The 23833-nt window shown below is 43.3% G+C and overlaps 2 protein-coding genes across 5 annotated transcripts in view; both read right to left on the reverse strand.

Moving 5' to 3' along the window:
* RABEP1 (rabaptin, RAB GTPase binding effector protein 1) overlaps positions 1-14924 on the reverse strand; it is a 53369-nt gene extending 38445 nt beyond the window's left edge. For all 3 annotated transcript variants that reach the window (XM_033172552.1, XM_033172551.1, XM_033172550.1), the window contains exon 1: positions 14740-14924. In XM_033172552.1, coding sequence (XP_033028443.1) covers positions 14740-14782 — 43 coding nt within the window. In that variant the 5' untranslated portion in view covers positions 14783-14924. The remainder of the gene's footprint in view (positions 1-14739) is intronic.
* A 4806-nt stretch (positions 14925-19730) lies between these two features.
* IFT22 (intraflagellar transport 22) lies at positions 19731-23800 on the reverse strand. Of its 2 annotated transcripts, XM_033172283.1 has the most exons (5): positions 23620-23799; positions 22269-22348; positions 21400-21489; positions 20034-20236; positions 19731-19935 (listed from the first exon to the last, which is right to left on the reverse strand). In XM_033172283.1, exons 1-5 carry the CDS (start codon positions 23656-23658, stop codon positions 19787-19789), a joined length of 561 nt encoding a protein of 186 aa, XP_033028174.1. In that variant the 5' UTR covers positions 23659-23799; the 3' UTR covers positions 19731-19786. The 2 variants fall into 2 exon arrangements, with proteins under 2 accessions (XP_033028174.1, XP_033028175.1); XM_033172284.1 differs by lacking the exon at positions 22269-22348 and having other exon boundaries at positions 23620-23800.
* Between the last annotated feature and the right edge of the window lie 33 nt (positions 23801-23833).

Consider the following 23833-nt stretch of genomic DNA (forward strand, 5'->3'; position numbering starts at 1 on the left):
GGCGCCTCCCACTGCTGCCACGCTGCTGGCGTGCCACTTCCGCTCACATCCCGGGGCAAAGTTCGCAACCAGGAGCATCTACTTCCAGGTTAGCGGAGCTCGTAACTCGAAGAGTTCGCAAGGAGGACGGTACGAAACACAAGGTTCCACTGTACTGGGTTAGTCTATAAGCAAGTAGGTGAGCAGGGGGTTGTCCATGCATCAGTAACAATCCAGTTAAGGTCAAACAAAATATTCAGGGGGAACAACATGGGTGTGTGTGGAAGTACTAACATTAAAATCAGAAACAGCTTACATACCTGTCATGAGGTTCCCTTTGGATAAATTACTAAACTGCTTTGTCCTTCCCACAGGCAGCAAACCAAGCTATATAACCATCACCAGAGTTAGGAGTCTTGTTCCCAATTGCAGCTCTCAATGTCATTTCCCATACTGTTCCAGAGGGTACCCCAGACCTCAAAAGAAGTTTTGAGAGGCATGGGGGTGTGTGAGCTGGGCAAAAATCAAGGGTCTTACCTTGCACATGTGGAACTGCTTCCATTAGCAAAAAAACAAACAAACCCCACTATGGGGTGCAACCTCTGTCATTTACTATTTGTAATAAGAGTTTTACTCATATATATTTAATGACAACTTTAAGCAAGTCTCTCATGGCCTCAGTCCCATTGGAACAATAGGTGCTTGCTCTATTGGGTTTCTGATGACTTGACAGGCTGAATTTGAAGCCAGGCAAACAGGATTGTTGTGAGGCTGGATAAACCACAGAACACTTTTGCTCAAAGACAACACTTCAGAAATTTTAAAACACTGAAATGAGAATGAGCTAAATTGTGCATCAAGCATGGAAACCAAATAGGATAGCACATTTTTAAACCAGATAATGTAAAATAAATGAATTGTTAAAAAATGGATTGTCCAACACAATTTAGACACAGTTACTATGAATATTCATATGGGGAGAATAGAAATCTTTGGGAAATCTCTTCACTCGCATATCACCCAACACCTTTGACCACAAAGGGGCCATTCTGCTACTATGAGAAGGGTGTGTAGTACTCTCCCCTCATCCAATTTTGCAAGGTGTCAAGATTCATATAGGCTGGGGTTGGCATGCCCATAAGTTGACTTCTTTTCTGACCACAGTCAAATATTGTCAAATATTCCATTATGTCATGAATGCCCCTATGTAGCTGGCAGCTTCCCAGTTCTGTATTTTATTATAGCACCATTTGTTCCCAAGGGAAAGAGTAAGAGCTGCTTGCCCCCTAGACCTACAATAGACGCAGGCAAACCTAGCAGCAAAGTAAAACTTCTCTTACTGACTACTTGCTTACATTTCCTGATCACTAGTGGCTACCTGGTATTTTGCAAGAGATCCAGGGCAGTCAACTTGCCCAGTGACCAGAGATTACAAACTATCACAAACTACAATGCAGCAGCTTGCAAGCATATGAAGATAGTAGAATATGTCTTGTTATTTCAACAGCACAACTGTTTGTTCCTCTCTTACATCACAGTGGGAGAAATAAAGTTGAAAATGAGGTTATACTAACAATATTATGATGAGCAGAGACCAAGAAGGCCACAAACTGCTTTCTAGCCAACTCTTACATCAATGTAGAGAATCTTTGTTTTTTTGTTTAAGTACAAGAATGCTTTGCTTCATGTGTGCCAGTACAAACTGTATTATGCTGTCCTGGGTCATTAGGCAAACTAATAATAGATAAGCAAAAAACAAGGGTCATACTGCCTTACAAAGTATATTTATGGGTTCTCCTGAAGAAAAATACAGGTATAGGGTACTGGTTTTCTTTTAAAATAACAGCCACGGAACAACAGTTATCACAATTATCTTAAACATATTACAAACAGCTAACTAACCTGCATAGGTGCTTTCATAAGACAACTTTATATTTGGCAGTGCAATAATATGATAAAAAAACAAGTAAAAATAGTTTCACGAGAAAGGGGCAAGCTTCTTATCCAGGGATCAACAATCTGGTTATTCAATGCTTTTTATCCAAAGGAAGAACTTAATACTTGCTCAACTGGATCCAGTCACAAGGCAAACCAAGGGTTCCTTACAAATGACTTTCACTTAAGAAGTGTTCAAGAGCAAGAAAAGAGAGGCCTAAGAACTTTCGATGTGGTATTTCCAACTTATAACCACTCAGGCTAAACCACTCAATAGGAGAAGGGAGAATGTTTCAGTGTTTGTGTTTACCAATCTGCTCCTGGTTATGACCTGAAAACTGTAAATTCTATCCAGTCTATATTCAAATTCACAGATTTGCAGAGGAACCTAAAGAAACAAAGATTTTAGCTGGATCTGCAGTTTTCTGCATTTCCTTCCTATCCCTACAGCCAAACTGTTCATGATCTCTCTGTTTCCTTCCTGCCTTTGTCAAATAAATTAAAAACTTAGTGGTGATTTTTTGAAACTACACCATACAGAACTACTTAACTAAAACAATCCATTCCACACATGAATTTTATATTTCCCTGGCACAGAATAGAAATCAACAGATCAGAACCTTGCACTTTAAAACCAATTGCCTTTCCTTTCAGTTTGGAACCCTATGAGCATCAGCTCTAACTTCATTAAATTCTTAAGAGAATGCTGTTGTCATTGTCCTTGAACACCTGATAGCTTTGGGGAAAGATGCACTTTCTTAGAGATAAACATGTTTCCATAGGTTACTGGAATCTAGGGATTAATATGAGCAGCCCCACCTCCCTCCCACCCATTTGTTTGAAAGAAGGTTGTCAAGAAGGCAAACCTTTCAAGTTACAGCCCAAACCCTAATTGTTTATTTGCCACTGCAAGGCTGAATAGAGCTTGTCCACTGCCCAAAGTAACTGGCTGATACCAGCAAAGTACTGTACCCTTAAAGCACCATACAGTATCATGAAAACCAAGAGGTTACAGACTAAAACTACAGGAGTGAAATACATCAACAGAGGAAGAGGGGGAAAGCAAGTCTGCTAAACCAAAGATTCAGCAGTATTTATCTCAGTCTTTATCATGTGCTGTCTTATGTGAAGATCTGGACTTTCCATGGCTGAGAGGTGTTGCATCCAATGTCAGTCCTACTCAGAGGAGACCCATTCTAATTAATGGACATGACTAACTTAGGTTTATCAACTTCAGTGAGTCTACTCTAATTGGATATAGCGCAGTTTATTTCCATTTGAATGTTTACCATATTATTATTAAAATGTGCAGACCACATTTAACATCCAAACATCAGAGCAGCATTTTATTTTCACACCAGCTCTGAAAGGTAGGTTATGGTAACAAGAAAATGACTTGTCCAAGTGCCTTCCCAAATGAGTTTCATGGCCTATCCAACTATTTTGCAGCTGCAAAGGCTTCCATGCTGCCTCATCCAACATGTCAGCCCAAATCCAGTAAGCCCAGGGACAAATGAGCATATATTTGATGCCGTGCATCACATCAGGAGCTGCTTTTGACATTCCTGAAGTTGCTTTGATAGCTTCCAGGGCGACTCAGTAGAGCTGCTGAAAGTCCTGATGTATGCAAGAATCATCCTGCTCTCTTCTTTGAACTGAAGTCATTCTATCTATATCAGTGTTTGAAACTCCCATTGTTCTAGGCACATTTTGCGACAGGGAATTTCATTAGTGCGAGCAGTTTCTGAGCTCTGGGCACAGTACAGTACCCAAGATTTCAGATTAAAACTGCGGAGTGGAAGGAAAGGAGGACCTCCCCACTTCCAGCTACTCTCTTAAGACTGGATAAGAGACCCTCTTAAGAATACGTTTCCGAGCACAATTTAAAGTGTTGGTGCTGACCTTTAAAGTCCTAAACAGCCTTGGCCCAGTATACCTGAAGGAGCGTCTCCACCCCCATCGTTCTGCCCAGACACTGAGGTCCAGCGCCAAGGGCCTTCTGGCAGTTTCCTCACTGTGAGAAGCAAAGCTACAGGGAACCAGGCAGAGGGCCTTCTTGGTAGTGGCGCCCGCCCTGTGGAACACCCTCCCATCTGATGTCAAAGAGATAAAAAACTACCTGACATTTAGAAGACATCTGAAGGCAGCCCTGTTTAGGGAAGTTTTTAATGTGTGACATTTTAATGTATTTTTAATCTCTGTTGGAAGCCGCCCAGAGTGGCTGGGGAAACCATGTGAAAAATGAACATAATATTTTAGCTGCAGTTCATTCATTTTCAGCTTTGTATTCTTGTTATAAAAAAGCACACCTAGACATTCTCTTGTTGCGCCCATAACCTAGGTTTAAGGTGCCTTTTAGCTCCTAGCTTTCATATCTCAATTTCTAACACTGATCTATATCACTGTTACACACATCCACCATGCAGTTGCTTAGTACTAATCAAACTGCTCACATACGGTAATCATCTATTGAGGCATGGTGGAAAATTGCACTCAACTAGAGAGGGGCAGGCTTCCTTATTTCACTTTTCCCAGTACAGTGGTACCTCTGGTTATGTACTTAATTCTTTCCGGAGGTCCGTTCTTAACCTGAAACTGTTCTTAACCTGAAGCACCACTTTAGCTAATGGGACCTCCCGCTGCCATTGCACATTTCTGTTCTTATCCTGAAGCCAAGTTCTTAACCTAAAGCGTTATTTCTGGGTTAGCGGAGTCTGTAACCTGAAGCGTATGTAACCCGAGGTACCACTGTACATAGAAAACCTTTGGCCAGAAATCCTGTGAATCCATCATTAAGATTCTTATCTTTGTCCATTATTTCCTAGCAAAAACAGAAACACACTCTATACTGTACATGGTTTTCTTTAACTCTACTTTATCCCCATTATCGCCATGATGTCTAAGCAACTGCACAAAATGTATAGGCAATTGCACAAAGAGCACAGCAAAATCATCCATCAGAAACATTCCTCTATTTAGAGGAATATTAAGATCACCTGTAGTAATGATTATCTCTGGGCAACCTCCAGTGGAAGAATGAAAGGCAGAGAGGAGATAGTATGCACATGTTCCCTAGAACTCCTGATAAGGAAAAGGGCTCAGGATATGTAGCACAGAATACTGACAACTGTTTCTCACTGGCAAAGGCAGAGAGGGGTAGAGAGCAAGAAAGAGCAAAAGTTCCTGCTGTCTTTCTCTCTCCTAGGCTAGAACCCTACATTCTAACTCTAGGGGAGGGAGACAGAGCAGCCACTGCTGTAAAAACACAGCACTGCACTAATGACAGTTATCTCTGATGGCTAGCTGCCCAAGCTTCTCAGTGCATGGGAGAGACTCCGGAGAGCAAGAGAGCAGTGTGGTTGAGGGGGTGGAAGATCTGATTTTTCTCTCTCTTAAAACACTCAGTCACATTATAAATAACTGGACAGCAGCAACAGCAGGAAGAGGTAACTACAGAACTTGTGAGGGTGGGTCTTAGAATCAGCAGCTCATAATACTGTAATATGGAATACATTGTTTCCCCCCAAGGAGGGCTGGCCCAATACGTTTTGGCACCTGAGGCAGATCCCAAAATGGTACCCCACTTCCTGCCAGGGAAGAAGGAGTGAGGGAAGATCTACATCAGAAAAAAGAGGGGAAAGAAAATCAACATCAGGATCTGCTACCCCAGAGGATCCTGCCTCACCTTGCCTCATGGATGGGCCGGCCATACTCCCTAGTAATTATAGAGAATGATAAAGTTTTTGCTTAAAGGCTGCAGTACACCCACGGAAATTTCACTCCTGCTTTTGCATAGCACCCTGAAGATGTCCTGAAGTAAGCAAAGAACATACAAAATTAGTAGCTGGACAGGCCGTTCGACAAAAATGTTGCTCTTCTTCTATAGGAGGTGATAAGAACAAAATCCACATTTTTCGATAAATTGCTTTTGCTATGAAAGCAATTATAAGACAAAAAGATCTGCTGCATACTTCACTTTTATTCTTTGGCTATTGCTTTCCAGCATTGCAAAAATCCTTGTAGGCATCCAAAATGCCAGGAAACTAGAAAATCCTGCAAGGTGGAATGCTCGTTTCATCCACCCAGCCATGCCCTCATCCATGATACTCCATTTCATCTCCCTTCTCACCTGGTTTTTCCTTTTCTCTCCCAACAGTCTGTCAGCAGTCCACTGCCACACTCAGTTCCTACTAAACTGTTTTGGCAACAAACAACAACAAAAACACCCCTTAGCACTTTTCTTCTTATTCTTATTCTTCTTTTGGGCACTTTTGCAAACATTGAGGTTTCGCTAAAGTCTGCTAATATTTCTCTCTTGTGCATAGATAGTGCCATTTTGGCTACATGAAGATAAACATTGACCTCTAAACTACAGAAACAGATTTGGGAAAATGAAACACAAATGAGGCAAGCCAACCTCAGGGGCAGAAAGTGGGATAGTCATTATAATAACTGCAAAAATCCTTAAAAAAAAACCTCCAGTGCAACTGTGGGAATGATTCCCCACCCCACACCTCAAGGGTCAGGAGAGGGACTGTGGACAGTTTTGGCACTGCATTTCAAAAACATTCCAAGCACCTTGGAAGTGCAGCAACAAACTGATATACTGCAGACTTACTCCCTGAAGAAGAGAGAAGAGGGCTTGTGTTGCTGCTGCTTTTCCAAATACTTTGGAAGAGCAATGTAACTGTAGGAGCAATCCTTACCTCACCCTGCTATCCAGGTCCAGGTTTGGAGTTGAGGAAGAGAATAGAAGATTGCCCTTGACATTGTATATGGGGACATAGCACTAAGCCAGGGTCACAATCCTTTCCTTTGGGAGAGAGCAGGTTGCTAGTGACCACAAAGTTTTGGTTGGCCACCAAGGCACACAAAAATTTCTGAATCACAAACACAATAAATCTATGAAGCTCCAATCAGTCATAACAAGCAACTTCACATAAAATGCATTCATTTAACTTTCCCCACTTAATTAAAGAACAATGAACTGAATACACATTAAATCCTGTGATTCACTCAAATGAAACACTTCATTTCAGCTTGAAAAGAGACAAGAAGTTCAGCCAACATGCTGCTATAGTAGTTTTACATGCACAGCTACCCCAATCACATTGGGGAGAAAACAGGGACGCTTGAAGCCAGGATTGACCCAAAGCAGGTGGTGGTGTCTCCCTTCGGGAGAAGCACACCAGGGAGCAATTGCTTGCCTCAGAACCAGGACCCATCAGGTCCCATGCAAATGGTGGCAGGGTACCAGCCCCCATCCCATCATCATTTGACATTCTGGGGGAAATTATGCATGAAGTCCAGCTCTCTGTGATGTAGTGCGACCAACTGCTGTGATATACAAGAGATGGGTGACCAGAGCAGATGCTGGGCAAGCACCCTTCTCAAGCCGAATCTGCAAGTCTGAATTACATTCACCACCCTGAAATAGTTTGTACAATGCCCTGAAACTCTAAACAGAATGAAGGATGTTATCAGTATGTTTCAAATAAATAAAATTCACATTGCAAGATGACCTGTACACGGCCACCACTACCATCTAACACTGTATACCAGGATCCGTAAATAGCTAACCACCTGTGGTGTCACCTTCAGGCAAGTAGGCAGGGAAACTCTTAAACTGTGATTCTTCCTACGACCTTTTCATGCCACCCATGTGCCAGAAATGACTAATCTATACGTGTGGGCTGGCAAGTGAGTAACTTTTATAAACTTAGGCTGAAGAAGTTACAAAGCTGGGCAGTAGTTGAAACCTCACACATCTCTTACCAGCAACTCAGATAATGTTGCTTGTATCCCTGACCATTTGGTCCTGCTGGCTGGGGCTGAGTCCAATGACATCTGGAGCGCAACAGGTTCCATGCACCTGGGCTAGAGTGCCAGACTACAAATGGGGAGATCTAGATTCAGATCCACACTCAGCTGTGAAACTCACTGGCATGACCTTGCGGTTTGTCACCACCTCTCTGCCCAACCTACCTCACAGAGTTATTATAAGGATAAAAGTTGAGGAAAGAACCATGCATGCAGTATTGAGTTCACTGGAGGAAAGGGGGGGATAAAATATGGTTTTGTGCCCTCATGAGTCATTCCAACTGGAGCCACTGAAAATTTTAAAAATCATATACATTTTTTAAAAGGATGTGATAATGTCAAATTCTTATTCTAAACCAATAAAAAACCTCTGTTCCAGTTAACATTCAACAGAGGCTTTTGAACAACAGTTCTGGTCCTGTTGCAAATGAACAAAAATAAAGGTTCAATCTTGTTTTCAGTTCAGATTTGGTTTGATGTACTGCATAAAATATAATTTGGTAGCTAAGAATGCACTAAAAGTAAAGATCAACAAGTCTAATTCTCTGTTCTATAAAGATATTTGCTCAACTCCTTTAATCCCCCCACAAAGTATTATCCAATCTTTGTTTCTTGTTCTCCAAAAAACATACCACTGGTTAATTGTGAAGTGATTAAACTAACTTTTCCCCAGAATGTCCTAGGTTAATATTATGAAGCTTCAGTAAAAGTTTTCTTACAGAAATTGTTATAACTGCCTTTCCAAACACAAATAATCTTAATTACCTGCCCAGATGAATACAGTACCTCTTTCAATCCTAAAACAGTATGTTAGGTCACTTCATTACATCTAGTTCATCCAAGTGAACTCCCTGACCTTAGTGATACATTTCTTACACAAATCTGTCAACTAAATTCTTTGCAGCATTTCTGGCCCCTGCTCTCTATATACATAGGTAGAACTTCCATAGCCTTTTAATTAGTGTACTAGAGGTAAAGGAGCCACTCTTCTTGAATAAATCTATGACTAGCTTTTTAATCAATAACTACCGGTATTTTCAAACTGAGAATGTTACCTTGCAAACTGATGCCTCAGTGGGACCTTCAATGTGTACCATTCCATTTGCAAGTCCTACATTGTTCCACATAAATTCATTCTAAAGTCTTAGGCTGGAGCCACAAGTATACAAGCTTACATTTTACACTCCCTGTCTGCATTAACATATTGTGAATGGTTCAGTATCTATTTATTCAGATCACCAGCCAGTACTAAAGATGAATCATACTAACAGAGTTTTAATAGAGGCATAAACTGAATATATTATGTTTTCTGCCCCGGTATAATACTTCACATTCTGCTGTTCTTAGGAAATAGTAATATTCAAATAACATCCTCTCTCTTCATCCCACATACTTACTTTTCCAGATTCATCCCTCTGAAGATAGGCTTCCCAAATCTTTACATAGCTAGTGAAGAGGGAGAGTAGAGCAGCCACATTAAGAAGCTCCAAAGAAAAGACTACCTTAAGGATCTTTACATTCTGGTATAAATGGGCTAGGTGAGGGCCAATAAACGGAAGCTTATTCCAGACAAGACAGAGGTGATTCTTATGAGAAGGGAACAGACTGCAGAACAGGGATGCAGTCCATTTGGGATGGGATAGTACTTCCCTTGAAGAATCTGGTTCACCATCTGGAGGTACTATTGTATTTGGATACACAGCAGCCAGTGATGGGCCAAAGGACCTTTCCCCATCTTAGGCTAGTATGCATCATTTGTGAGGATGTCAGATCTGGCTACAGTAACATATCCTTTAACTACATCCAGGATGGATTATTGTAATGCACCCTATATGGGTTTCCTTTTGAAGAGTGTTAGGAAACTTTAAGTGACCCAGAAAATGGTTGCAAGGCTGTTCATGGGCCCATGGGATAACATTACACAAGCCTATCCAGCCTGGTGCTCTCCAGGATGTGCTGGCTTTAGATGAATGGTGTTTTAGTCCAAAACTAGGCACCAGTATGGTGAAGACTGTAGCAATGATTCTTCAACATCAACTTCATTGGACTGGTCATGTTGTGCGGATGCCTGATTATCGTCTTCCAAAGCAACTACTCTATTCCGAACTTAAAAATGGAAAGCGTAATGCTGGTGGTCAACAAAAGAGGTTTAAAGACTGTCTCAAGGCAAATCTAAAAAAATGTAGTATAAACACCAACAACTAGAAAACACTGGCCTGCGAGCGCTCTAGTTGGAGAACAGCCTTCACCAAAAGTGTTGTAGACTTTGAAGACACTCGAACTCAGAACGCAAGGGAGAAACGTGCTACGAGGAAGGCATGCTTGGCAAATCCACATCGTGATTAACCCCTTGCCCGGGAACCAATCTCCCCACTGTGGAAGGACGTGTGGGTCCAGAATTGGCCTCCACAGTCACTTACGGACTCATTGTTAAAACCGTGTTTACAGAAGACAATCTTACTCGGCTACGAGTGATCGCCAAAGAAGAAGATACCTATCCAGCATCAGCTGCACAGGTTGCCAATTTGTTTACAGGTTTCACAGTGTTAGTAATTCCTTTTAAATCGCAAAGTGGCTTGGGTCCTGGATACCTGAAGGACCACCTTCTCATGTAACAGCCTGCCTACTGCCTAAGATCTGATGAAGTGGTCCTTCACACTGTCCTTCCTATGGTGGAAGCACTGTTTTCTGATATGAGGTACTTTGTGATGTACCTCATATCAGAAAAGTGCAAGCTGGATTTCGAATGGGCAGAGGAACCAGAGACCAAATTGCAAACATGCGCTGGATTATGGAGAAAGCTAGAGAGTTCCAGAAAAACATCTACTTCTGCTTCATTGACTACGCAAAAGCATTTGACTGTGTCAACCACAGCAAACTATGGAAAGTTCTTAAAGAAATGGGAGTGCCTGATCACCTCATCCGTCTCCTGAGAAATCTGTATGTGGGACAAGAAGCTACAGTTAGAACTGGATATGGAATAACTGATTGGTTCAAAATTGGGAAAGGAGTACGACAAGGCTGTATATTGTCTCCCTGCTTATTTAACTTATATGCAGAATTCATCATGCGAAAGGCTGGGCTGGATGAATCCCAAACCGGAATTAAGATTGCCGGAAAAAATATCAACAACCTCAGATATGCTGATGATATAACCTTGATGGCAGAAAGTGAGGAGGAATTGAAGAACCTTTTAATGAGGGTGAAAGAGGAAAGCGCAAAATATGGTCTGAAGCTCAACATCAAAAAAACTAAGATCATGGCCACTGGTCCCATCACCTCCTGGCAAATAGAAGGGGAAGAAATGGAGGCAGTGAGAGATTTCACTTTCTTGGGTTCCATGATCACTGCAGATGGTGACAGCAGTCACGAAATTAAAAAACGCCTGCTTCTTGGGAGGAAAGAAATGACAAACCTAGACAGCATCTTAAAAAGCAAAGACATCACCTTGCCAACAAAGGTCCGTATAGTTAAAGCTATGGTTTTCCCAGTAGTAATGTACGGAAGTGAGAGCTGGACCATCAAGAAGGCTGATCGCCGAAGAATTGATGCTTTTGAATTATGGTGCTGGAGGAGACTCTTGAGAGTCCCATGGACTGCAAGAAGATCAAACCTATCCATTCTCAAGGAAATCGGCCCTGAGTGCTCACTAGAAGGACAGATCCTGAAGTTGAGGCTCCAGTACTTTGGCCACCTCATGAGAAGAGAAGACTCCCTGGAAAAGACCCTGATGTTGGGAAAGATGGAGGGCACAAGGAGAAGGGGGCGACAAAGGATGAGATGGATGGACAGTATTCTCGAAGCTACTAACATGAGTTTGTCCAAACTGCGGGAGGCGGTGAAGGATAGGCGTGCCTGGCGTGCTCTGGTCCATGGGGTCACGAAGAGTCGGACACGACTGAACGACTGAACAACAACAACACTTTGTGATGTACTGTATATTATTAGATGAGTAGGGTAGAAATTCTCATAGAAATACATCCATATTGCCATGACAGGTATTGTCAGTCACGTAACCCTAAACTCTGTATTGCTACTTGATTCTCAGGTGACAAGTGTTCTTCACTGTTTACTAGCTCTGCTCTTTTTTTGGGAAGAGACAGCTGACCATTGTATCACTCTTCAGGATTAATGCAATTTACTCTACCATGAGGCTGCATTTGAATGGTGTGAAGAAATTACCTATGATCCAGGATGCAGCAGCTAAACTCCTGCCCTATGTAGCCAGAGAGAACATTATGCAGCTATTATTAAGGAAGAACACTACAGTCGTACCTTGGTTTTCAAACAGCTTCGTTTTTGAACATTTTGGTTCCCAAATGCCGCAAACCCGGAAGTGAGTGTTCTGGTTTGCAAATTATTTTTGGAAGCCAAATGTCTGATGGGGCTTCTGTGGCTTCCGATTGGCTGCAGGAACTTCCTGCAGCTAATAGGAAGCCATGCTTTGGTTTCCAAATGTTTTGGAAGTCGAACAGACTTCTGGAACGGATTCTGTTCGACTTCCGAGGTACAATTGTATTGCCCATTTGCCTTCATGTCAAATTTAAAGTGCTAGTAATTACACTCAAAACATGAAATAGTATTTGTCCTTTATCAAATATGCCTCCCACACCTGCATCTTCTAAAAATCTGCAGATGAAGCCCTGCTCTATGTGTCTTCACTCCTGGAGATGTGTAAAGTGGTAGTTTTTCTGTTTTGGCTAAGCGTCTTTAGGAACTCAATCCTTTGGGCCTGTCCAATTCACTCCTCGTTTTTAGAACAACTGTTAAGACCTTCCTGTTTCAGAAGTCCTTTTTATTTTTTTATTGAACAGTAGCAACAACTTTTATTGCATTGTTAGTTTAGTCTGATTTGTGGTTTTACAATCTATTGTTTTAGAGCCGTTTTACTTTTCTGTTAATTACTGCAAACTTCTTTGAGAGCCCAGCAGTAGTGGATAAGTGAATAAGGATATAAGAAGAAACTTGCTAGATCAGGTGAAAGGCCCACCTGGTTCAACCCATGTGTTCTGACAGTGGCAAGCCAGATGCCTACAGAAAGCCCTAAGACATGTCCTGAGCACAACAGCACTCCAGCACCTGTGGTTCCCAGCAACTGGTATTCACTGCCTTCAAAGGTGGAGGCAGAACATTAATTCTATCCTTATCCTCCATTAATTTGTGTAATCCTCTTTTAAAGCCATCCAAGTTGCTGGCCATCACTACATCTTGTTGAACGGAATTATGGGAGCAAAATCCACAGTTTAAATGTGTGCTGTGTGATGAAGCACCTTGTCTGTCCTAAATCTTCTAACATTCAGCTTCACTGGACAGCCCTAGGCTCTAATATCAAGAGAGGAATAAAAATGCCTCCCTGTCCACTTTCTCCACATCATATAGAATCTTATGCACTTCTATCATGCCCCTCATTACCTGACTTTTTTCCTAAAGAGCTGCAAGTAACATAAAATTTTCTTTTAATGTAAAAATATGTAGCTGATGTAGCTTATGATAGCACCACATAAAATTTGATTTTCAAAAGTTGGGCACATCCTTATCCAGGTAAATCCCATTAGTATGCTTCAATAGTAGTGTCACACCAGGTAAAATAACTGCTGTTTCATTGTACAGAAAGAACATTTCTGCTACCACATGGGACTTGCATGTATGCACACACACACACACACTCTTCCTTCACGCTCACACTTCTCTCTCAAAATCCAACTCCACAACCCAACTCTACAGTTTTTTGACTCTCGTTACTCTCCAAGAAGAATTCACCCACTGGATCTGTCTTGTTCATTTCACCAAAGACTTACAGGTCAACCACAACTTCAGAAACATGGGATAACCCAGGGCTGCGGATGTGCAACTGCCAACAGCATGAAGCTGAAGGAAAAGGGAACTGAGGCGGCCCACTGTGCAGAAGGGGGAAAGCTTGAAGTGTTTGTTGCATGGAACATTGGGCTCATTTTTGCATAGGGCTTAATAGGCTAAAGGAATGGGCTGTATATGGCTGCAAAAAAGGGGGTGGTGGTGGAATATTTTACCAGCAATGATTTTAAGATCAACTGTAATTTGAATGTTGGATTTCCAATTCACAAAATTTAATGCCACAATAAATGTTATTCTTTTAAGGTGCTGCAAACTCAAGAGATTTGTCATGAGGGGAGTAAGACAGAAAAACACAGAGCGCTTGAGGTGAGGATTGAAGGGAGTAGCTACTGAGGGTAGAAACCAGTAGGCTGGCGGGTATGTGTGTGTGTAGAATTGCAAGGTGATGCCTGTAGTGGTGGGGCGGGAAAATGATAAATTACTGTGGTGGGGGGGGGGAGAGAGAGAGAAAGAAAGAGAGACAGAGAGAGAGAGAAGGAACGAGTAAAGCACAAGATGGGGGAGAGAAACAGTCCTAAAGATAGGGTGAAACTGATAAGGAGAATCCAGTAGGGGAGTGTGCAAAGAAGTAATTGCAAGGCAATGCCTTTGGCGGGGGCAGGAGAAAGATAAATTACGGGGCGGAGAGGATAAAAGAGAAATAAAATAAAACACGAGACAGGGGGAAGACTGATAAGGAGATAGCACTGCGAGGAGCGGGGAGGGAGAAGTAAGGGTTAGGGAAGCAAAAGAAGGAGTTGCATGGGGATGCCTGTCGTGGTGGGGCAGGAGAAAGATACATTACTGGCGGGGGCGGGGGAGAGAGAAGAATAAAGTAAAGCACGAGATGGGGGGGGGGGGTGTGAAATAGTCCTGTGATGTGGAGACAGGAGACTGCTAAGGAGAAAACACGGGGGGGGGTAAGGAAAGTGACAATTTAAAAGGGGGGGCACGAACAGGGGGTGTAAGGGGCTTGATATTGGGGAGAGGGGAGAAGCCCCCCTGGGGATGGGGCTACACTTCCGCCGCCCCCCTTCCAAGCCTCCCTGGCCTGCATCCCCAACGCCATCTGCCCGCCCCACACAGACACACACGCGACCCCCCAGGCCCAGGTAAGCCTTCGCAGGCCGCGCCCGGGCTTCCCCTCCTCACCTTCGGTCGACGACTCTTCTGCCGCCGCCCCGGGCTGGGCCATGGCTGAGCCAGCTCAAGCCGAGGCCGGGCCCGCTAAGTCAGGCGAGGGGAGCGAAGCGAGCACAACAGGGGCCGCCGCCTCAGCCTCCGCCGCCGGCCCTGGGCCGCCTCAGCCGCCTCATCCTGACAGGCAAAAGGGGCGGGCGAGGAGCTGGGGGGGGGGCGGAGGAGGAGAGTGAGGGGGAGCTCTGCGCATGCGCCCGGGTCGGCAGCTTCTGAGGGGAGGCTGGCGGGCGGTGGGAGGGAAACGCAGCCGGGGAGGTTTATAATCACGGGGAAAGCCGGCTTTGGGGGGAGCTGTAGCTGGCAAGGACTCCCAGGGCGGCGCGGAAGGGTCCCGCGGCAGGGGGTATTGTTTTTTTAAAAAAGGAAGAGGTACACACACGCGTACAGAAATTAAGGGCGCGTTCACACGTTACGCGCCAGTGGGCTCAAAAGCCGAGTGACAAAAATTAAGCGCGGGGAAGCATTGTTCAAACTGCAGGGGGGTGGGGAAATAGAGGCTGGGTTTTTGCAAAGTTGCGCACAAAAATAGGGGTAAAACTGCACTACGGTTTACATGGAATCGTAGAATTGTGGAGTTGTTAGGGACCCTGAGGGTCATCCAGTCCAACCCCCTGCAATGCAGGAATCACAGCCATGACAGATGGCCATCTAGCCTCTGCTTAAAAACCTCCAAAGAAGGTGAGTCAAACAGCTCTTACCCTCAGAAAGTTATTTCTGATAATTACTCAGAATCTCCTTTCTTGTGACTTGAAGCCATGGGTTGAGGTCCTACCCTCGTTAGCACGAGAAAACAAGCTTGCTCCATCTTCTATGTGACAGCCCTTGAGATATTTGAAGATGACTCGGATATCTCCTGTCAGTCTCCTCTTTCTCCCCTTGTGGGGTTCTGTTCACAAGACTCAAGAAGAAGAATTGTAACTCTAAAGTTGCATGGCAAGGTGGCAACTTAGTTTAATCCTGTGTGAAAATAATTACCAAGCAGGTGTGGCAATATTATTGTTTGCACCATAATCCTCTTCCATTCAAATTTACTCTATTGACACAACAAGATGTCCATGTTTTGCTAAATACATTCATGTCAATGGGCTTATGTGGGTCTAATGTGTGTTGGACACTGGTCAGTGTGTTTGAAAAACAGTGTGTGTATATACACACACTGTTTTTCAAACACACTGACCAGTGTCCAACACACATATGTACAGTGGTACCTTGGTTTACGAACTTAATCTGTTCCGGAAGTCCGTTCTTAAACCAGTGTTCTTAAACCAAGGCGTGCTTTCCCATAGCAGCGGGGGGCTCAATTTACACTCAGTAGGAAGCGGAACATGTTCCGCTTCCAAGGCAAAGTTCACAGACCAAAACACCTGCTTCCAGGTTTGCAACGTTCTTAATCCAAGTTGTTCATAAACTAAGCTGTTCTTAAACCAAGGTACCACTATACTCCCAATGCAGACATAGGAGACTATACCAATGCTTTAGGATCCCTTATTTTAGGAAGTTTATCTAGCAACCACCGTCTGACCCTTCTGACTATTCTATTTTGTGAAATGTGTTATCTGCTGTAGTTTTGTTTTGCTTGGAATCCCCCTAACCTCCCAGCGATTAACCACAGTATTGTAACAAACCTTTGAATAGTTCAGTGCCCTTACTTAACATCTTTCAGGCTGCATCTCACAAACACCCAAAGACCACGTCTGGTATTTTCTACACACTTGGTCTTAATGACCACATACTAGACTAAAACCGAGCATATACATTGCTAAGCAGAAACAGGCCCATAGCGGCTTTATGATTTTTTATAATTCTGCTTTGGAAATGTAGGACATTCTTCCACAGTTGAAAATCTTTGCAAGTACCATCAGGAAACCATGTTATTCCTGTCCTCTTGTTTAAAAGGTTCCATGTGGTGTATGGTTCAGAATAGATGGAATGCAGATGAGTGTGTATATGTGTGTACCCCCAAAAGTATGCTGTCTACAAGTTCAGATACAAACACATGCTCCATGGCCTCATTTGAAAGCTGCCTTATTAAATTTCTCTTTTTTCTTCTTGCCAGGCCTGGATGGAGGATGGGGTGGCGATGTTTGTGTACGTGTAGAAAGAAGGCTTCTGTATATAATTGTAAAATGCTTAGGGTTACCATATTTTAAAAAGTGAAAATCCGGACACAAAAGTTGTTGGTTTTTGAGCTTTTTAAAATATTGACCAAACTAGTTGAGCTTTTTGAGCTATTTTTCATGAAATTCACCAAGATCTACATTACTGACATGGGCTGTTATGCATAAAGATTTTCCCGGACCTTCAGTGATTTCTGCTAGGACATCTGGCAACCCTACATTTGCCGTTGAGCCTGTGCCTCCAAGTTTACAAATTTCTGGCACATGAGCTGCAAAAGGTTGCCTAGAAAGGAATGTTCCCCACTCCTGATCTAAAAGCTCTTAGAGTAACATGGGGTAGGGGTGGTGGGTAGAGCAGACTCATCTGATAGGTTTCCTAGCCCTTATTGCTGACTTATTGAGTTATTGAGAACTCAAAGCTTAGGCACTATTTTGTGACATTATAAAGGTAAAGGGACCCCTGACCGTTAAGTCCAGTCACGGACGACTCTGGGGTTGTGGCGCTCATTATAGTTGGCCTAATAAAGGTATTGCCCCAAAGTGAGTTTTAGACTTCTGTTAGCTTGCTCTGTGCAGCTGTACAATCATTATAATGTGCCTCTTTTTAAAATTTTATTGTGTGAACTGGTTATAAAACTTTTATGGACATAAACAAGAAACCAGAACAAACTTCAGCTGCAGCTCAACATGAACTGGGACCAAAATTGTTAGAATTTGACTCCCTCAATAAAATATGGAATTTCTCAGCAAAGGGGTAGGCATCCATATGATTTACAGATCAGTTCTATTTTGGGGGGAAAGGGGAAGTGATGGTGCGCATTACAGATCTTTATGTCTTATGTGGCACTCTCAAAGCCTACCAAGTTCTTCCCCTTTTTGTTCACTGTGGGAAATACAGATGCAAGCAGAAGGAATCATAGAATTGTAGAGTTGGGAGATGACTTACAGTCTGGTGCACCATCATTGCTCAAGATGTTCCACAGGCCACGGTTTCCTGGAATCATCTTTTCCCACAGTGCAGCACAGTAGCCACTTTTATCCTTAACAGTAAGCCATACTTCTTTGCTTAATAAACTGTGGTGTGCACAAGCTAGGCGCTCGTGGATATAACCCACTCATGCAGGAACAAACAAACCAAGGAGTAGCCAGCTTAGCCTGTTAAGTCACCCATACCCCTCCAACATCCCACTGATCAAAATTGGAATGCTTGTTTTTTTGGTCCTGGGCTCTCACAGGAGTCAGCTGTTTCGCACAAGACCAAAAAACAAGCGTCTTTTGGTCCAGTACTCTGGCACAAGCCAGCTGTGTTATGCGAGAGTGTGAGACCAAAAACAAGCATCTTTTGGTCCCAAGCTCTTTTAAGAGCTAGCTGATGAGTGTGAGACCAAAAAAACAAACAGCACTTGGTCCAGTGCTCTGGTGTGAGCCAGCTGAAAGAGCAAGACAAAAAAAGTGTCTTTTGAACCTCAGACTTGGTGGCCACATGTGGCCCTTTAAGCTTCTCTATCTGGCCCTTGGGACTCTTCTCAGGTTACCCCCCCCCCCTTTCCAGCTACAGCCTCACCAACCCTGCTTTGTACCCTCCATGTTTTTGTTGGGCTAGAATGTGTTCCTGGGCTGAGATAAGACATGCCAGGAAAAGTAGTATGTGTGTTTATAGACCAGCCTCCTGTACAAAGTTACAATTTACATTAATTGCTTCACCCACTTTTGCCTCTGGCCCTGCTCACCACTGGCATGAGACCCCTTAAAGTGAATGTGGCCATTGGGCTGAAAAGGGGTTCTCATCCCTGATTAAGCTAAGAACTTCTATCTTATTTATTGCATTTATATCCCACTCTTTTCTCCAAGGAGCTCAGGGTGACATACACAGTTCTCCCACTCCTCATTGAATCCTCACAACGACCTTATGAGGCAGTTACAGGTAGGTAGCCGTGTTGGTCTGCCATAGTCAAAACAAAATAAAAAATAAAAAAAATCCTTCCAGTAGCACCTTAAGAGACCAACTAAGTTTGTTCTTGGTATGAGCTTTTGTGTGCATGCACACTTCTTCAGATACACTGAAACGGAAGTCACCAAACCCTTATATATAGTTTGTTCTTGGTATGAGCTTTCGTGTGCTACTTTGAGACCTTGTATATTCCCAGGACATTCTATACAAGATCTCAAGGTAGCTGCCTTAATACAAAGGAATTTCAGAAATAGAGTGCAAAGAGAAGTTGCTGAATTGCAACTCATTACCAAACTCAAAACCATGGAGAGACCTGGTCTGAACAAAGACATTGGATTCTTATCTCATTATACATGACAAAGCTATCTTTAGCCATCTCACCCCTTGCTTTTTCCTTTAAGACTAATTGCAGTCGTTAACAGTCATCAACAGGTTTTCCACACCCATCAGCCAATCACCCATTCCCACCACCCTTCTGAGTAATACCCCTCCTCACTCTCTCACTATATATAAGGGTCTGGTGACTTCTATTTCAGTGTATCTGAAGAAGTGTGCATGCACACAAAAGCTCATACCAAGAACAAACTTAGTTGGTCTCTTAAGGTGCTACTGGAAGGATTTTTTTAATTTTTTCTTATGAGGCAGGTTAGGCTGAGAGTGATTGTCCCAAGGTCACCCAGTGAGCTTCATGCCAAGTGGGTCTTGGAACCCTGGTCTCCCAGCATCTAATCCTACACTCAAACCACTACACTACATGCATGCCACTTCCACTGCTGTAAAACTGCTTCTTTAAGTGTAAACCTGAGGAATCCAAATTCTTTTTTTTTTTTAAGGGTTAGGTAGAAAGCAAAAGACCAGGAGTGTATGTGTGTGTGTGTGTGTTTAAATGGGTATTTCTTTTATTTTATTTGCAGCAGCGTTCCTCCTGCTTTTAAGTGATCAGCAGCATCTCCTCTCTGTCTCGGTTCTCATTCACCAACTTGGTGATGCCCTTGAGGTACTTCACAAATTCCATCCGGACATCTTCAGGATCTTCTTCGAGGCTAGAGTGGACCACCTGCAGCCTGTTCAGCGGTGGAGCTTTGAAGTTTAAGAAGCAAACCATTAAAACTATTGGCAATTCTGACAAAACACCAAATATAGGTAAGAGCCAGGAAAGCAAGGCATCAGGGTCTTACGCAAGGTGAGATTCTCCGGGTCCATTACACTGCCTGGCTTGTGATGCGAAATGAGCAGGCACTGGCTGTCCAGCAGCTGCTGTTGTTGCACAAAACAGGAGTGCCACATTTCAATCTCCTTCAAATGAGTGGGCGAGTCTTGGTTGAAAACAATGACGACTCCATGGGAATCTTTCATCAGTGCTGGCCAGCAAGTCTCGAATCTGGAAGCGCAACAGAGAAACGGCATGGCTGGCATCATCTGTGTACAGTTCTGGTTGCCTCATCTCAAAAAGGATATTGTAGAGTTGGAAAAGGTTCAGAGAAGGGCCAACAAAACGATCAAGAGGGTGGAAAGACTCCCCTATCAGGAAAGCTTGCAGTGTTTGGGACGTTTTAGTTTAAAGAAAGGACGAGAAAGAGATGATATGATAGAAGTTTATAAAATTATACATGGCATGGAGAAAGTGATTAGAGAGATTTTTTTTCTCCTCTCATAACCCTAGAACTTATGGACATCCAATGAAGCCAAAAGTTGGAAGCTGTTCTCAGGACAGAAAAAAAGTAAAGTATTTCTTCATGCAGAAAATTGTGGAACTCTCTCTCCCAGGAGGCAGTTACAGCCACCAACTTGGATGGCTTGAAAAGAGAATTGGACAGATTCTTGGAGGATGAGACTATCAATTGCTACTAGCCATGATGGCTCTGCTCTGCCTCCATAGTCAGAAGCAGCAAAGCTTCTGAATACCAGTTGCTGGAAACAAGAGGAGAGGAGGGTGCTCTAGTGCTCAAGTCCTACTTGCAGGTTTCCTACAGGCACCTGGGTGGCCAATGTAAGAACAACATGCTGGACTAGATGGGCCAGTAGCCCAATCTAGTAGGGCTCTTTTTAGGTTCCTACCTACCTTTATCATTTTTTTGCTTAAAAAAATCTCAGTTGAGATTCTGTAGCTGCTTTGCACATACTGGGCTGTATCCAACTAAGTAATTATTGTAAGCAGAATGATTCCCTTTCTCCTGCTCCCGCTGCATGTCCCCATGCCTCTTCTTCAACCCTGCAGAATATATTTAGGGGCAATAAAAGGAGCGCACAGAGAGGAGAAGTTCCATGTTGCAAGCAGGCTACCAAATCGGTGCCTTGTCTGGAATTTCGTTTTTAGAAGGGGGTTCACCAACCACAAACTAGAATGCCCCATACACAAGTGCTTGTTTCCAACATGCCCAGAGTGCCCTCTGCTTCTTAAAGGATAAAAAATAATGGTAGGGCTTTGCCCCAACTTCTCATGAATAGCCTCCCTCCCCTTCTTTAACCATGGCTTGGTGTAGTGTTTGAATTACCCCAACTTACTCTGAGAAAGTTGGCAGGATACGTAAGAGATCCACTTACTTTTGATCTCCTCCACAATCCCACAGTTCAAACCGACACCCTGCTCCTTTGCCGTTTCCACCGAAATTTGGCATCTCGTATTCTAGGATCCTAGAATTTAACAATATGTATTTTATACAAATAAGTAAGGCTGGCATTCTTTGGGCTTACCTGAAGGAGAGAACTCCCATCCATATTTGCTGGTCCCTTTTTCCAATGTCAGTTCTGAGTTACCCATGCTGTGTGCATGTTTCGTAATTGTATTTTCATGTGTCTAAAGATGAAACCCACCCCCACTTACCTGGAGAAAAGTCCCATTAAATTCAACAGAACTTACTTGTGAGGGGACATATTTAGTTAGGAATGTGGTGTTAGCTTTGTAAGCCACCTTTGTAAGCAGTGTGCCCTGAAAGGCATGTTAATTTTTTTTTTAAAATAAAAAATATCACAGCCCTAAATTCCATCCAACCAAGCATTTGGCTTACTTGGCACTGGAGCAGCTGCCCTCTCTTATGAGGCATTCCTCCTTCCCCCATTTCATGTACCATTTTAAGACTTTACTAGTAATCCACACATACTGGACTGTGTAACAGATACAAACACTTCATCACTTGAAGAAGGCCCAGTTGGTTTGAAAACCAAGAAATTGATGTCAAGGAAATCTTGTAGATTTTGCAACCATGCTGTTTTGAAAGGATGGAGAACTTCTTGTGGACTTCCAGATGCTGGACTCCAACCCCCATCAGCCTCAGCACAGCCAGTGATCAGGGATAATGGGGGATGTAGTCCAGCAACATCCAGAGGATACCAGGTTCTGCACCCCTGTTGTATGGAGGGGGGGGGGAATCCATGTTTTGCTAGCAGTTCCACTCTACCTGCTTGAAACTCACCTTACTGCATGTGTAGGGAGGTAACTACCAATGCCTTCGGTGCTCTCTGAGAAGAAGTTTGCCAAGACAGACTTTCCAGCCTATCACAAGTGAATACAGAAGCAAGATTAGCAATCGAAAATAGGAAGCTTCCTGCTACCAAGTCAAACCGTCTAGCTCAATATTGTCTGCACTGACTGGCAGTAACTCTCCAGGGTCTCTGAAAGGGGTCTCTTTCAATCCTACCTGGAGGTGACAGAAACTGAACCAGGGATCTTTTGCATGCAAAGTATGTTTTCTGACCCCTAAGTTACGATCCTCCCCCAATGTTAAGATTGTTTTTTTTTCTATTTGTTATTTCATGAAATTTATATAGCACTCGATTGTAAAACAAAACCTCAAAGCAGTTTACAGAAAGAATAATACAATTAACTTTGCAGTAAAAACAATTCAAAACAACTCTGTAAAACATTCAAATAATATCTAAAATCAGTGATAACCTAAAACAGATCAAAGCACATGAAAACATTCTACAAATTTGGGTAGGCTCATCTAAACAAGAATGCTTTTAGCAGGTGCTGAAAAGAGTACAGTGAAGGCACCCACCTGAGGTCAATAAGAACTGCCACACTAAAATACAAATTTATTATAAATGCAGAAGGGGTATTAGGCAGCACCTGTAACAGTGCTAGTTCCACAGACTGAAGTGGGCATATATGAGGAAAGGTGATATTGCAGGTAAGCCACTCCCAAGCTGAAACAAAATAAAAAATAAAAATTTTCCTTCCAGTAGCACCTTAGAGACCAACTAAGTTTGTTCTTGGTATGAGCTTTCGTGTGCATGCACACTTCTTTATTTAGTAATAGTAACACCTTGAGATATGCACAGTAGCAAATTGGCAACCTGCACAGGTGTTATATGCGGACAGGGTCTCACTCCTAGCAGCAACACTGCTGTAGCATCCTGAACTAAATGCAGCTTCCAGAACAAACACAGAGGAAGTGCCACAGAGAGCAGATTGTAGTAATAAATAGACATTAATGAGAATGAGATGAGATGGACACAAGTTATTAGCCCGGCATTTAGCAGAACCTCCATGTTCAGAGGCAGTGTACCAGAAAACCAGGTGCTCAAAGCAAACAGCCAGGAATAGCTGCCTCCATCACGTCAGGGTATATATGTTTCCCAAAGGCATTTTGCCGGAAACAAAATACTGGATTTGCCCTAATCTGAAAAAGTCAAGAAGCAGCTTTGCCTCTGGATGGTTGTGGTTCGCAGCGCTTTTAAGGGCTGGGGAGGAGGCGACTGTGAGACCGCGGGGAGCTTTCCTTTCCTCCAAGAGGGACCCTAGGCGCTCTTTCGCTCACTCACCTCGCTGGGGCCAACGAAGAGTATCTTCACCTTCAGCATTCCCTCGTCGGACTAGGCCGCATAGCCTCGGCCTCGCGTAGAAAACCAACCCGAGCAAACGGCCGAAAGGGCGGGTCGAATGATGCCAGCTGACTCCGCCCAACCCAGCGACGCGACGTTGCCAGGCGCGGTTGCTAAGGGCGGAGAGAAGCCCCGGCGGAGGAAATCGGAGACG

Source organism: Lacerta agilis, chromosome 15, assembly GCF_009819535.1.
Source record: "Lacerta agilis isolate rLacAgi1 chromosome 15, rLacAgi1.pri, whole genome shotgun sequence".
Taxonomy (NCBI): Eukaryota; Metazoa; Chordata; class Lepidosauria; order Squamata; family Lacertidae; genus Lacerta; species Lacerta agilis.

Coding starts and splice junctions, on each gene's coding strand:
- IFT22 (XM_033172283.1), bottom strand. CDS start 23,658: ATGCTGAAGGTGAAGATACTCTTCGTTGGCCCCAGCGAG. Junction 22,349..23,619: donor TCTTCGTTGGCCCCAGCGAG/GTGAGTGAGCGA, acceptor CACTTGTGATAG/GCTGGAAAGTCTGTCTTGGC. Junction 21,490..22,268: donor CTCCCTACACATGCAGTAAG/GTGAGTTTCAAG, acceptor GTTAAATTCTAG/GATCCTAGAATACGAGATGC.